The sequence below is a fragment of the Neoarius graeffei genome, chromosome 2 (assembly GCF_027579695.1).
Source record: "Neoarius graeffei isolate fNeoGra1 chromosome 2, fNeoGra1.pri, whole genome shotgun sequence".
Lineage (NCBI taxonomy): Eukaryota > Metazoa > Chordata > Actinopteri > Siluriformes > Ariidae > Neoarius > Neoarius graeffei.
Genome location: NC_083570.1, coordinates 7993269 through 8008937, shown reverse-complemented (window position 1 = coordinate 8008937; position 15669 = coordinate 7993269). Strand labels below are relative to the sequence as shown.

Here is a 15669-nt window from a genome sequence, read left to right as displayed (position 1 = left end):
AGTTCTCGCCCTCCGGTACTACCTGCTGGGGCGCCCTTTCACCCTCTGTTCGGACCACGCGCCCCTCCAGTGGCTCCACCGCATGAAAGATGCCAATGCGCGGATCACCCATTGGTATCTGGTGCTCCAACCCTTTAATTTCAAGGTGGTCCACAGGCCGGGGGCGCAGATGGTCGTGGCGGACTTCCACTCCCGTCGGGGGGGGGAGTCGGCTGCAGGCCAGACGGCCGCCCGGCCTGAGTCGGGCGGTGGGGGTATGTGGCAGTGGGGGCGTGGTCAAGCGCCGGTCTGTGACAGGAGGGCGGAGTCAGGGAAGGTAAGTGGCAGAATCACTACACCTGAGAGCAATTAACCTGTGTTTGTGTGTCTTCCCAGTGACCGCGCCCTATATCAGGAGGGAGAGCGAGAGCGGAAGGAGCTCATCCCTGGATGAGACGCTGATGTGTGTGTCTCTGTGCGTCCGACACATATTATTAAACTGAAAAGTGTGGCAATGAAAACCTTGTTTCCACCTGATCTCTGTTCTGCCGTCCTCTGTGCTCCACCCACCCACAGGGAAATTACCACAAGGACCATTTCTCAGTGTCTTTGTTTTTTTAATCAATAGTTTTTCAGTAATAACTTAATATTTAACATATCACTCAATTTTAATCACAAAAAGAGAAAATCGCAACAATTTCTCACAACTTTCACTTCCTCCCACAATGTAATTGCAACAAAAACCTAAAAAACACTGCAACTTTTTGGAAACCCCCCCACAACATCAGACATTTTAGCCCGCAACAATCACAAAAAAGGCCTGCGGAATCCTGGGGGGACTGGATAAATGTGCCTTACGTGATTTCATTGGAAATTCCTTGAAACCTACAAGTTTTCACATGATTACAGACTAGTTGACCTATATATCTCTCATTTTTGCTACACATTCTTATCATGGTTAAAAAAAAAAAAAACCCTATGAAATCAGGATAGTTGAGGCTTTTCTTGGATTCGAGATAACTGTGAACGCATCCACTTCTGAACTGGAGGGCCGAATTATCAGCTGCATTGAAGGGAATGGCTTAGATCTCTCCAGATGCCGTGGACAGGGTTATGACGGCGCAGCGAACATGAGCGGAATTTATTCTGGTGTTCAAGCGAGAATAGTGGAGCGGGAGCCCCTTGCTTTGTACGTGCACTGTGCGGCTCATTGTCTGAATTTGGTACTGAATGATTCTGTCAAAACTATCCCAGAGATTAGACAGTTTCATGATGTGGTTGCCAACAGTGTTAAGAGATGGGCATTACTTGGCGACTTATTGAGCCCAGAGAGCAGGAACATAACCTTGAAACACCTCTGCCCAACCCACTGGTCCTCCCGCTATGATGCGCTTGTTGCGTTAAAGTACAGATATGGAGACGTCATTAAAGCTCTCACTTACAAGCGAGAAAACGAATGAACGGGATGAGGCAGATGCACTTAAACAGGCCATTACTAAATTTCAGTTCATATTTTTAATCAGCCTTCAGACAAATATTTTGGAGTGCACTAATGCCATCTCAAAGTTACTGCAGGAGAAGACCATTGATCTCCTCAAAGCGTCTGCATTATTGCAGAATGCTGTATGAACTCTACAGGAGTACAGGGATAGTTACGTACTTTACCTCATGAAAAAATGACCATCTTTGTTTTTGTAACATTTCAGTTAAAGCCCATTCCTGACAATACCTATGTACTGCATTTTGCACAAATTGCAGTTCTTCTGCAGATTCTGCTCATACTATAGTATCAGCATACAATAAAACACACAGTTTTAAGAAAATGTCTACATCATTGTCACTTAAATGAGTCCAGACACACTGGACACATGAACTGGTTCTGTGTTTGAAGGAGTGATAGAGAGAGAGAGAGAAAGAGAGAGGAGGAACACAAACACAGAGAGATCATGAACACTCCTCTATTAACCATTTCATCTCCCTTCAGTGCAGAAATATAACCCATGTAGCTGCACTGATTCGGATTAATTTCATGAGATTTTATGAAAGTTGAAATCAGTTGATTCTTCATCACTTGGTGTCTTCAATCCTGAAACATCTTTTAAGTGTTGTGAGAAGGAACGGAAACCTTATAAAATGGTAAATTCTTTACTGTGCCAACTTTTTCTGAAACATGTTGCAAGCATCAAAAGTGAAATACCTGTTTATAAACAACAACAACAACAAAAAAATTCACGAAGTAAAATATTAAATAGTGTGCTCTTGTTTTGTTCTGAGTGTGATACAGGTCAATGATTATTTACAACTCACTGTTTTCAGTTTTGATTTCAACTTCTACATACTGTCCAAACAATTTCTGATTTGGGATTGTCAACTTCGCTGCTTCAGTTCATGATCGGATTTAAACTTTTATTTCAATATTTTTCTTCCTTAAAAAGGATTTTGTTAGAATTTATTACATGTTTTGTGTCACGCTGAAGACTATTTGTCATCATTCAGGATTGTAATCTGGTCAGATGAGTTCGTGAACATTTCAACCAACACCTGACTGTAACGGGCGTGGCAGAGAACATATTTACAAAGAGACAGACAGCTAGGGGTAGGCAACTATAAAACACAAATGTCCTTTCAAAATAAAGCAAATAATAATGAAAATAGTATTTGATGAAAAGATTATGCAAATTAACTGACTCTCAGGAATGGGTTGCAGAGGAGTGTCAGTAACGGTGCTGAACACATGATTTCAGAGCAGCCTCCAAACATGGCCAATCCGGACTACAGTCCCCAAGAGTCACAGTGCCTTCTATCACCTGACTTATAATTACATCACCTGTCTCCCATGCATCAGTAATCACCTCACCTATATACACTCAGCTCTCACAGACTGCCAGTGCAAAGTATTGTTTAGTGTTCTGTGCCCAGCTTTACAGAGTCATTTGATTTCTGCCTGATTTCCTGTATTGACCAGTGTTTGCGTTTAGTCTCGACTTTGTCTTACTGTTTTCCCTATGTTGCTCAGTTTGCCAATCGACTGACCTCTGCCTGTTCCTGACTATGATTCTTGCTCTTTGTATTTGCCTCAGCCTGCAGTTTGCGACACCCCCGTTCTCTCCTGCACTTGTATCCGTAAGTGCCTGCTGTCAATAATGGCGTTGGGAGTGACAGCTCGAAACAGACTACAAACATGACTTCTCAAAACTCCCAAGATCCACAGCACCCTCTATCACCTGCTTATTAATTACACCTGTCTTTCATTTGAGTCATCAGCCCAGTTACTTAAGCCTCTCTCACATTCTCCCGAGTTGCAAAGTATCATTCAGTGTTCACTCCTGTCGTACCGAGCCGTTTACCTTCTGCCTGCTTTCTAGTTATTTCCACCCCTGTTCTTGTTTTCTCTACCTCGTTCTCTCATCCTGCCTACGTTGCTCTGTTGGCCGATCGACCGACCCTTGCCTGTATTTCCACTACAATTCCAATCCTGTGATTTGGCTTTGTTTCCAGTTTGCTTCTCCCACTCTCCCCTGCACACACATCCGTAAGTGCCTGTGTAGCACCGCGATCAATTCCCTGATACTCGAGAAGCTACTGGACCAGTTCTAGGTTCTATTACAGTGGGGTAGACAAGTGAGAGTTCGACCAGAAACCAGGGATTGCAAATGGAAATGCCAGCACTTTACTGAATATAAAACAGAACATACAGAAATGAAAACATACCGTTTCAAATTCCTGCAGGCAATAGAGAGTACCAACTCACTCTTCTCACACAAAGTTGTTTCACTGAAATGAAGTATAATTCAGTTAGATAATCTACCTAAGATGGATGAATTTATAAAGTTTTCTCTCTCTCCTTTTGAATTTTAATCTGATTTCTATGTTTTAGACCGGTCTGTAAATGATTATCTTGAACGTTAAGTGGTTATTGAACTGCACCTATTTAATCCTATTATTACAACAGGTTAACTCTTTTGTTCCCTCTAGGAGCAATTCACCAATATCACAGTTCTAAGCACAACCAAATGAACCTTATTTGTACCCAAAATCATAACAGAGGAATGAAGTAAATTTGTTAACGAATGGAAAACATCACATACTTCAGAAAAAGTGATAATGGGCGGAGACTTTAACATAGCCCCTGATTCATGGTGAGATCGAATACCTCACAGGAATCCACAACCTGTTTACAGCCACATTATACTGAATTTATGAACAACGAATGTAATTGATTTTTGGAGGTCATCAAACCCAACTTGTATTCAATATACATGGTTTAATGCTGCAGGAAACGGTCAGTGTTCGAGACTAGATTACTGGCTTATCTCTTGTGAGCTGTATAATGATATTTTAGATTGTGAAATTTCAGCCTCTCCGCTCACAGACCATTGTACGATTAGTCTAAACCTATTCACGTCTAAGCAACATAAGATCCTTCCTAATATCTGGAAATTTAATCACGACTTATTACAGAACGGTGAATTTTGTGATCAGGTGAAGTCTCTTATTTTGGAAGTTGAAGAGTTAGACATGTCTGATAGGAGTAAATAGGAATGGTTTAAGTTTAAGGTCAAACAAATAGCAATTGGCATGGGTAAAAAACTTTCACATATAAGGAGACAAGAACAAAATGATCTGATTGATAAAATTAATACATTAGTAAATAACACACAACTATCCTTAGAAAACATTTCAGAATTACAGTCGCTGCAGTCTCAACTAGACGAAATGTACATAATAAAGGCAAATGGAGCTTCCACTCAGCCAGGAGCTGGATGGATCGAACAGGGTGAAAAAAGTTCATCGTATTTCTTCAGACTTGAAAAACAAAGACAAACTAAGAAAAAAATGAGTAACCTTACGACCAATGATAATATAATAGAAGATCAGAAATGAGTACAGGATGGAATTTGGCTCTTTTATTGTAACTTAAATTTAATAAATCAGAATGTGACGTCTTATTTTATCCCATCAATGATGACATCAAAAAAATGGATGAAGACAAACACACTTGATGAGGAATGAACTATAACAGAAATTGAAATTGCATTAAAATTAATGAAAAACGGTAAATCACCAGGAATCGATGGCTTAACATCTGAATTTTTAAAATACTTTTGGGTGGATATTAAAAAAAATATATTATATAGAGCATTTTTAGAATGCATTCACAAAGGATGTTTCTCCCTGGCTATGAAGACAGGCTTAATAATCTTGCTACCAAAACCCAAAAAAGACTTCTTGTTGCTAGACAATTGGAGACCTATAACCTTACTATGCAATGATTATAAATTACTTGCCTTAGTATCTGCTAATCGTCTAAAGCGTGGACTTGTAAAACTTGTAGACGAATATCAATCAGCCTTCATGAAGGGAAGATATATTCAAAACCACGTCCGACTGATTCTGGATATGATTGATTACCAATCAATTATTCAATTTAAGATTTTACGTGGAATCAGACAAGGCTTCCCAATTTCACCAAAGGAATTAGAAATGTTTTAAAATGGAAGCTATTCCCTGATATAAAAAAAAATAAAAGTAAGAATAACTGATGATGGAGGAATGCTAACAAATACACACTGTAGTTATCTTACATGGCCAATTTCACCCACAGTGAAAGAAATTCAGTTTAAAATACTGAACAATATTTATCCAGCTGCTGAAACTCTCAGGAAAAGGTTGAATTTGCTTCTGTCTGAAAATGAGTTCAGCACAGAAACTCCATCACTGGGGGAAACTTTATTCTCCTGTGCTCTTATCTTTTATTCTGCAAAGCTTTGATTGTAATATTTGAATAAAAATCCCAAACTCACAGATAAACCTGGATTTATAAGGTTCTATCTGCGGGCCAATCATCATCCAGGCTGAATATGGGATGAACACGACATCGGCAGCCTGAACCGATCATGTACTGGATGTTCTAATGGAGTTTAAATATTGTTCAATGTTTTACAATCAAATCTCAGGGTTTAGAAACAACTTCAGATTTGAAAAAGTGAATGTGGATTTTACATCTTAGAACACAAGCAGAAAAATCAAATTCATTCCAAAAGTGATGTTTTATTTTTATATAGTGTGACCTGAACAGGTTTAAAATGTTGTTCTGTTCTGGCTTTATTACTGTTTATTAGTTATTTAATGAGACGCTGCTTAATATGAAACAAACACAACTTTATAATGCGAAGGTCATGAGATCATTTTCTTTTTAAATTTGGCGAGTTTCTTGTCTGACAGTTAATTTTTAACATTTCCTTTTTAATTATTTTAAATTATTCATCTGTTGTGTTCTAGTGAAACAGACGACTGAGCAACAACGTGGCAACGTGCAGGAATTTTACAGAAAACATTACAAACTTTTATTCTGGATCACACAATCTCACTGTAGAACCAGGAACCCCAAACCCAGCGTATAGAGGCTGAGTGAATGTGGTGTGGACTCTGTGGAGGAGCTTCATCGTATCAGAGACGCTGTAGAAGGACAGAGTTCCTGCACTGTGATCCACATACACTCCTATTCTGGAGGGTGATGGAACTCTGAGATCAGTCTTAATGTTGTTGTGCCAGAAAGAGAGAGAAGAAGAAAAACACCACAGACTCCAGGACTGATTGTTGCCTCCAAACCGACACTCATCACCCTGTCCTTTCCTGCTGATGTCTTTAAATGAGACTGATATGTCCACACCATCAGCACGGCTCCACTCCACCTCCCAGTAACAGCGTCCACACACACTCTCCTTACACAACACCTGCCACCAGTAATCAAATCTCTCTGGATGATCAGAGTAACGCTGCGCTCTCCCACTGACTCTCACCGCTCTGTTCTTCTCAGACAGAATGAGGCGACGATGTGCCGTGTTGGGATCCAGAGTCAGATAACAGAAATCTAAAATAAAAGAGAAAAACAAACTGAACAATGTGAACATGAATATCCGCGCTGGGGGCGTGGTCATGAAAACAGCAGTTCGGTTGCAGTGAAAACTTCTCTGTAGAACCCTGTCACTCCCCCCTCCCCCCACTCTGGGCTCAAGAACACAACAATAATATAACAACAACCAATCAGAATCCAGATACATTCTGTTGCCAAGTAAAATTGTAACCTGTCAAAGTTCTCGAGCCCTCGTGCTGTTTTACCGTTAGATTAATCACATATCAGCTTAAACTAGCATTCTAAAACTAGTTAAAGATCCCACAGAAGAGAGCGACTCCCCCTGCCAGCCTCATGGAACGCAGTGTTTAAGGCTCCAGATGGGTTTTATTTCCATTTATGAGGGAAAGGAACATACACCCTCCTGACAGTCAGTGCGGTATTCGCTTGGAAAACACATTTGCAAATTGGTAGAATGAGTTAATCATCACATGCAAGATTTGCAGTTAATCAAATGGATTTCATATTATTATATTTTATCTCATCTCATCTCATCTCATCTCATTATCTCTAGCCGCTTTATCCTTCTACAGGGTCGCAGGCAAGCTGGAGCCTATCCCAACTGACTACGGGCGAAAGGCGGGGTACACCCTGGACAAGTCGCCAGGTCATCACAGGGCTGACACATAGACACAGACAACCATTCACACTCACATTCACACCTACGGTCAATTTAGAGTCACCAGTTAACCTAACCTGCATGTCTTTGGACTGTGGGGGAAACCGGAGCACCCGGAGGAAACCCACGCGGACACGGGGAGAACATGCAAACTCCGCACAGAAAGGCCCTCGCCGGCCCCGGGGCTCGAACCCAGGACCTTCTTGCTGTGAGGCGACAGCGCTAACCACTACACCACCGTGCCGCCCTATTTTATTATTATTATTATTAATTATTATTATTCATGAATTACTACAGTTCTTAACTTCAAATGTTAAAAGTCTGGCCTTTGGAGAGATGATGGAGACTCTTTTGGTGGAACACAACGGAGCAAAATATTGTGACCCTCTAATGTTGACCTGAAGTTGGCACCACTGGGGGTTGGCATTGGGTTTTTGTCCCCACCAATGTTAATACCAAACCTACGCCCTTGCCTACATGTTATCTCGTTCTAATTGTTGTGACTTTTATCCAAATGACAGCTGGCAATACGTTGTTACTTTGCACTTTTTGTTGATCTGGGTACTAATCTTTGAGAAACTGGATTGGCAGAATGTTGCCTGTGAAGAAAAGAATGACTTTTTATTATCCTGTGCCAAGTTAATATTCATTTCAGTGCAATTTTTAAGAGCCATAAATTGTATTTTATTTATTGTTTTTGTTGTGAATGGTTTTGTTTGATTGTTGTTTTATTTCTTTAGCTTACTTATTTATATTTATTTTTTACGTTCCACTGTTGAATTGAATAAGTTGACTTAATTAAAAAGTTTACTGTTCTATGAAAGGGTGTATTTGCATGATCATTATTATTTTACTAGTGGCATAAAATTGTCTTGAAAAGACGTCAACAATAATATCATTTATCACATTAATTTCTGAGACAATTTATCATCCAACAAAATTTGTTATTGTGACAGGCTGAGAAGTGTGTGTGTGTGTGTGTGTGTGTGTGTGTGTGTGTGTGTGTGTGTGTGTGTTAGATGTACATTTCCGAAACTCTTCTCTGCTCTGTGGTCCTGGTTCTGAAATGATCTGAACTGCTGCAGCTGTGGAGAGAAAAATAGAAACATGAGTTTGTGTAAAAGATGGAAAGAGTTTAAAGTGATCCAGTCAGTTTATTCATTTTAAATCAGTGTTTTAGTTCAAAGTGTCGGGTGAATAAAGTGTCTGCAGAAAAGAAAGCAGGAGCGTCGCTAAGAAATAACACATCACTGTGTTTCTCCAGCAGGAACAGCTCCTCTTACCATGTGGAGGGATTTTGTTGAATTCCTCCTCACAGAATTCCTCGAGTCTCTTTTTCAGATCTGAGAGAGAATTCCTCACTCCATCAAATGAGAGATGTTGATGGACAGTGACGCTGGATGTGTGAAATGATGGTCTGGGTAATTGAGGAGAGCGACGTCCAGAAGCTAAAACCTACAGAAAGCAAATGAAATGCAAAACCCACTTGTGATGTCAGACAGGGACATTTATTGTTCCCTTAATGAGAGGTGTTATACGCTACGTTCACACTGCAAGGCTTAATGCTCAATTCCGATTTTTTTGTGAAATCCGATTTTTTTGTGAGGTCGTTCACATTAACAAATATATGCGACTTGTATGTGATCCTCAGTATGAACGAAAAGCGACCTAAAAGTGTTCCGCATGCGCATTGCAGGATACGACGACGTCACACGCAGTGAGCATGGCCAGTGTTTACGGAAGTAAAACCGCCCGGTTGCGGTATGACCCATCCAATCTAGCTTGAATAGCTGTATCCCCCCAAATGGAAATCAGCTCCCTAACCTCTGCGTCCTTCCATTGAGAAGATTCAGAACCGTCACAGCCCGAAGCGTCCCTCGTATTGATGTCATGCGCAGGGGCGCAGATACGTTTTTTGAACTGGGGGGGACAAAAAACTGGGGGGGACAAAGCTGCCAGCAAACCAACCCCAACCCCGATATGCCTGTCAAACTTGTTGTGGGTTACCATAGCAACCAAGCTCGAGCTCGCAACCTGTGCAGTCTGCGCAGCTCAACCAACCGAATATCAGTCTTTGTTTTGTTTTATGTGAATTGTTGCAACTATGTATACACTGCTGTGCACCTCAATAAACCGAATGGTAATTAGTCTTTTGATTTTTCCGTGAGGTTTGCCTTATGCAAAGAAAGACAGCATAGACGTTTTTTCCTCCCTATAAGTGGGGGGGACCGAACGAGGTGAATTTAAATCTGGGTGGGACGAGTCCCACCCTCTATCTGCGCCCGTGATTATGCGCCATGTCGTTGTAACTTTTTTTGAGAGACCCGCCGCCTACTTCAGCGCAGAATAGTGACGTTTGTGGCTTGTTGATGACGTGTAAGTCGGATGAATGCGACCTGGCGGTTCAGACTGAAGTCGCATATGAAAAGAGCGGATAGGAATTGGAATTAGGACCACATATCCAAACGGCCTGGGTCGGATTTGAAAAAATCGGATCTGTGTCATTCATATTGTCAATAAAAGATCGGATACAGGTCACATATGGGCGAAAAGATCGGATTTGAGTCACTTCAGCCTGCAGTGTGAACGTAGCCTTAGAGAGTGTGTGAGGAACAGCTGGCTCTGTAGATCAGACAGTGAGTGTTACCTGGAGGAAATGGATGTGATCGTGTGTGTGTGAAAGCTGCTCCAGCTCAGTGACTCTCCTCTGAAGATCAGCAATCTCCTGCTCCAGTTGCTCCAGGAGTCGTTCAGCTCGACTCAGTTCAGCCTTCTCCTGATCTCTGATCAGCTCCGTCACCTCCCAGCGCTTTTTCTCCATGGAGCTGATCAGCTCAGTAAAGATCCTCTCACTGTCCTCCACTGCTGTCTGTGCACTGAGCTGTTAGGACACACACACACACACACACACACACACACACACACACACACACACACACACACAAGATTTAAAGCTCATCTATCATTCCCTCTCTTACTGGGACTGTAAATGACTCGTTGTCCATGTTGTGTGTGTTTCTCGGAGCAGCTCTGTCTCTGCTCACTGCTCACCTTTATAGTGTTCACAGCCTGTTTCAGCTCCTGCACCTTCTTCTGCTTCTCCTGGATTCTCTGCTGGGATTTCATCTGCTCCTCCTTTAACTCACTCTGAGGACAAATAAAATACATTCAGCTTTTTATACAGTACGAGCGAACTGGTTCCATATTAATGTCAGTTCAAAGTACATTCATGTTTCGCTCTGAAGGTTATGTACTCTGTGTGTGTGTGTGTGTGTGTGTGTGAGAGAGAGAAATGTTCACTAACTGATCTGGGCTGGGTTTCCCGAAAGCCTCTTAAGGCCAAGAGAGTTTTAAATGACCTCTTAAGATCCATCATCAAGCTAACGTGGTTTTCCCGAACAACATCGTAGCACAAGTCGTCCTTTAGTTTGCTCGGAATTTACGAGAGACCCGGAGCACTCGTTCAAAACAAAGAGCGACTCGCTCGCTGCCGAATCCACAGAATGCGCATGCGGCTCTGAGGGACTCTCACAGTCAGCGGGGGAAACTGGGGTTGAATCTGCTGGTGGTGTTCAATTAGTTTTCTTCTACATTGCAAATGCATCGAGTTAATTATCAGAGGTGGACAGTAACGAAGTACATTTACTTGAGTTCTGTACTGAAGTACACATTTTGAGTATCTGTACTTTACTTGAGTATTTTTTGTGGAAACTTATGACTTTAACTTCACTACATTTGAAAGACAAATATCGTCCTTTTTACTCCACTACATTTCTATCAAGGTCCTCGTTACTCGTTACTATGAAGCAGCTTTGAAAGTGGATGTTTATTTCTTTTCTAAAACGTGATTGGTTTTTCCGCAGGTGACACTGAGACAGTCTATCAGTAATCACTAGGGTCACGTCACGTCCATAGACTGGATAAAATCAAGATCAATGATTTCTCCGCAGCATTATTTAACACGATCAGTTGATGGCAGAATGGAAGGAGGCGGTTCTTCTGGGGAATGCACACACCCACGGTTCTATAGCTAGAACCCATGGTTCAGTTTTCTGAGAGGAATAAAGAGCTGTTTCATTTTAAATGTTTGCTTTGTTTGCCTAAAACGGAGCACATCACAGCCTACAAAAACTCCCCATCCCACCTGCGGAAGCATATTGAGGGATATAAATGTTGTAGGTACATTCAGTCCATCTCTTTAAGAAACTACATTTCCCATCAGCCCACTTCCGCGTTGACCTGCGTCACGCCGGGGCGGGATCACCAACATCACATCCTCCAGGAAGGCATAAATAATGGAACAATGCTTCCGCTCTCTCTCTCTCGTCCGGATTCCAAGCCATTTGGACGCACAAAGAGATACCCCGCACCAGAAAACTAGATAAGATGTCTTTTCTTCTCTTTCTTGCAAGATCCACGATTTAGCGCGATTTCTTTGCTTACCACTGGCCACGGTAAAAATCCACAATCGCGCGATTTTAAACTCAGTGAGTTACAACCGGTTTCATTCATTATCAGTACGTACGACTGCAGCTCAAAGCAGTTAATTTATAATTAGGAGCGACCAGAATTCCTCCTGATTCAAGCGCTGTGCATATTATTTTGATCAGAGACTCTCTTTTCATCATGAGCGACCACACGCCGGACCAAGAGATTCTCTGCGCTTTCTACAGAAGCAACTCACGTGCTTCACAACGGTGAGACTCCAAAAGTCTCGGAACATCTCTTTATAATCTTGCTAGAGGAAAGATACTGAGTAAGACTTGGCATTTGGGCAAAACCTAGTCTTACGAATGAGCTTTTATTGAAATGGTGTGGGGCGGCACGGTGGTGTAGTGCGGCACGGTGGTGTAGTGGTTAGTGCTGTCGCCTCACAGCAAGAAGGTCCGGGTTTGAGCCCCGTGGCCGGCGAGGGCCTTTCTGTGTGGAGTTTGCATGTTCTTCCCGTGTCCGCGTGGGTTTCCTCCGGGTGCTCCGGTTTCCCCCACAGTCCAAAGACATGCAGGTTAGGTTAACTGGTGACTCTAAATTGACCGTAGGTGTGAATGTGAGTGTGAATGGTTGTCTGTGTCTATGTGTCAGCCCTGTGATGACCTGGCGACTTGTCCAGGGTGTACCCCGCCTTTCGCCCATAGTCAGCTGGGATAGGCTTCAGCTTGCCTGCGACCCTGTAGAACAGGATAAAGCGGCTAGAGATGATGAGATGATGAGATGAAATGGTGTGAATTTGAACTCAGGAACGTTTAATTGTTTACACTGGAGACACGCAGCATGTCGAATTGAATTGATTGTTCTGCTTTGTTTTAATCTCTCAATTGTTTAACAGATAGGCTGTGCATGCTTCTTTATCCCTTACTAACATTTTGATTTCATTATTACACGTATCTTGATCGCATCAAGATTTCAGTGGATTCAGTATTGTTATAAGCTAGTGAAATTAGCCTATGGCTAATTCTTTTGTCCCATTAGCCTCCAGGGCTAAGGGTATTGTCTCAAGGGAACACTTGGTGGTCCTCCCCCCACACTCACATACACACCCTTTGTTTTAACTCCACGAGGTAGGGTCCTTGGGCCTTAGCTAGCCACACAGCTAATTCCTTTGTCTCGTTAGCAAGCTAGGCTAACCTTTTGCTTAAGCCACAAGGCCTACACCATGTGGGGACACACACAAACACCCTCCTTAGCTAGTCACACAAAGCTAATTCTTTTGTCTTAGCAACCAAAGCTAATTCTTTTGTGTAGGCCACACACACACACACACTAGGCCTCTCACACACCCACACAAACACACCATATCATATTTGTATATAATGATTCCATCTGCTATTATCCATTTTTATCTTTGTTATAATAAATTCCATTATTATTGAAACTGTGTGTATTCATTTGTTGTGCTTAATATTCTGCAGTCACACAATCTCCCAAAGAATTCAAAAAGGTGCATATAAGTTATGTAATATGGTAAGTGATCATAATAATTTGGAATATACCATAATTTAGCTGTTTGGTAATTTATTATTAAGCACAAATCAGTGGTATTAATTAATGAGACTGATTCCATGAGTGATTTAAAGATATGAGACTGATTCAATTTAAATGATTCAATGGTATGATTCAAATGAGACTGATTCAATTTAATTATTAACCTTCAGATTTAATGAGACTGATTTAATGAGATCACTTAATAATTATCAAATGCACCTACAATGTTTTATTCTATGCAGTCTGATTAGTCAAGTGATTTTCTGTGGATTTGCCCGCCAAGTTGCCATAGTCTTATCCACATCTAATGTTTCACAAAGTTAGTTAACTTGGACACTGTTAGTTATGTCTAATACGATTGCTTTTAGCAGCTACTAATGCCTATATCGGGGACGCAAACTGCAAAGACGCTCTTCGTCCTGTTGCTCTTTAGACTCCTTCTTACGAGTGAGTTCGGGAAAACCACGTACAGAGACAATGTTCATTCCTTAAGAGGGTCTCTCACCTCTCTCTTTAGGTCTAAAGGGCACCGTTATCAGGAAACCCACCCCTAACCAGATTACGACCATCACTGAAGATAAATTTAACACTCTGTTCACCAGAACACAGACAATTTTAATCAGCTTTTACAGAATCCTTCTGATTGAGACACACATTGAAATTAAAGTTCAAATCATATCATTGACTAAAGCACCTGTTTCTAGATGGGAAACTATAATTAAGATGATTTAATTCTGGAAAGATTTCTAGTTCTCACCTGTTTCTCAGCTCTTTCTGTTGCAACTGAAACAGCGTCATGGTCTTTATGTTTCTCCAACATACACAAATAACAGATGCAGGTTTGATCAGTACGACAGTAGATCTCAATCAGCTTGTTATGTTCAGAGCAGATCTTCTCTTGGACTTTTGCTGAGGCTTCAATTAATGTGTGTTTTTTCAAAGCAGGAACTTCAAGATGAGGTTTCAGATGAGTTTCACAATAAGAAGTCAAACACATCAGACAGGACTTGACAGCTTTGTGTTTTCTCCTGGTGCAGAAATCACACTCCACATCTCCAGGTCCAGCGTAACAGTGAGCAGAAGCAGCAGCTTGGACTTCAGTCTTCTTCAGTTTCTTCACCACTTTATCCAGCATGTTGTTTCTGCATAGAACAGGCCTTGTCATGAAAGTGTCTCTGCACTGAGGACAGCTGTAGACGCCCTTCTGATCCTCCTGATCCCAGCAGCCATTAATACATGCCTTACAGAAACTGTGACCACAGAGGATAGCCACCGGATCCTTCAGGAGATCCAGACACACTGGACACATGAACTGGTCCTGAGCTACTGAAATACTGGCCTCAGCCATTTTCCTGAACTCACAACGACAGAGAGAGAGAACAGTTTGTTTCCTCTGAAATGACAAGTCACTTCCTGTTTGAAAGAAAGAGAGCGTGATAGGAAGAGGAGGAGCACAAACACAGAGAGATCATGAACACTCCTCTATTAACCATTTCATCTCCCTTCAGTGCAGAAATACAACCCATGTTGCTGCAATGATTAGGATTAATTTCATGACATTTTATGAAAGTTGATTCAGTGGATTCGACTAACATTTCCAAAAAAAACAGTGAAAAAAAAACATCATTCAGAAAAATCTGGAAGTCCAACTCTCTTCATCTAAAGAGTTTGAATACAAACACAATCCATCTCTTTTGTTTTCTCCATCACAACACACATTTCTGACCTTCACTAATTCACACATTCCCTCCTCGTTCTTGTCAAATTCAGGAAGAAACTTTCTGTCCAGGAAATGCAGAAGAGAACGTCACGATATTAATGACTCAGCAGCCAGAAAGATAAAGGTTTAGATGATAAAAAGATGATGTTTTATTGATCATTTAAACAAGTTACAGGAAACTTTTCCTTTATCTGTATATTTTGTGTATAATTGTGTACAACTGTGTTCAGTACGGTTGGCAGAGACATGTTTATCGCTGTCAGTCATCTGCTTTGGTTCATTATCCTTCTGAAAAATCCACTTCTGTTGGTTGAATCATTTCTCTGCAGATTTCTGTAAGTTCATGACGCCGTTATTGAACACAAGCTCACCAACAGCGCTGTAGGAGAAACAGCCCCAGCCTCCTCCGTGCTTTATAGTACCTTAGTGCAGTTTGATTGGAATTCTTCTCCT

General features: G+C 41.5%; 1 protein-coding gene across 1 annotated transcript; it reads right to left on the bottom strand.

Moving 5' to 3' along the window:
• Positions 1-4495: 4495 nt before the first annotated feature.
• LOC132878982 (E3 ubiquitin/ISG15 ligase TRIM25-like) lies at positions 4496-14906 on the bottom strand. Its single transcript, XM_060913697.1, has 6 exons — positions 14254-14906; positions 10566-10661; positions 10150-10395; positions 8798-8969; positions 8540-8599; positions 4496-6853 (listed from the first exon to the last, which is right to left on the bottom strand). Exons 1-6 carry the CDS (start codon positions 14842-14844, stop codon positions 6327-6329), a joined length of 1692 nt encoding a protein of 563 aa, XP_060769680.1. The 5' UTR covers positions 14845-14906; the 3' UTR covers positions 4496-6326.
• Positions 14907-15669: the final 763 nt, after the last annotated feature.

Coding starts and splice junctions, on each gene's coding strand:
- LOC132878982 (XM_060913697.1), bottom strand. CDS start 14,844: ATGGCTGAGGCCAGTATTTCAGTAGCTCAGGACCAGTTCATGTGTCCA. Junction 10,662..14,253: donor CAGAAAGAGCTGAGAAACAG/GTGAGAACTAGA, acceptor ATTTGTCCTCAG/AGTGAGTTAAAGGAGGAGCA. Junction 10,396..10,565: donor AGGCTGTGAACACTATAAAG/GTGAGCAGTGAG, acceptor GTGTCCTAACAG/CTCAGTGCACAGACAGCAGT.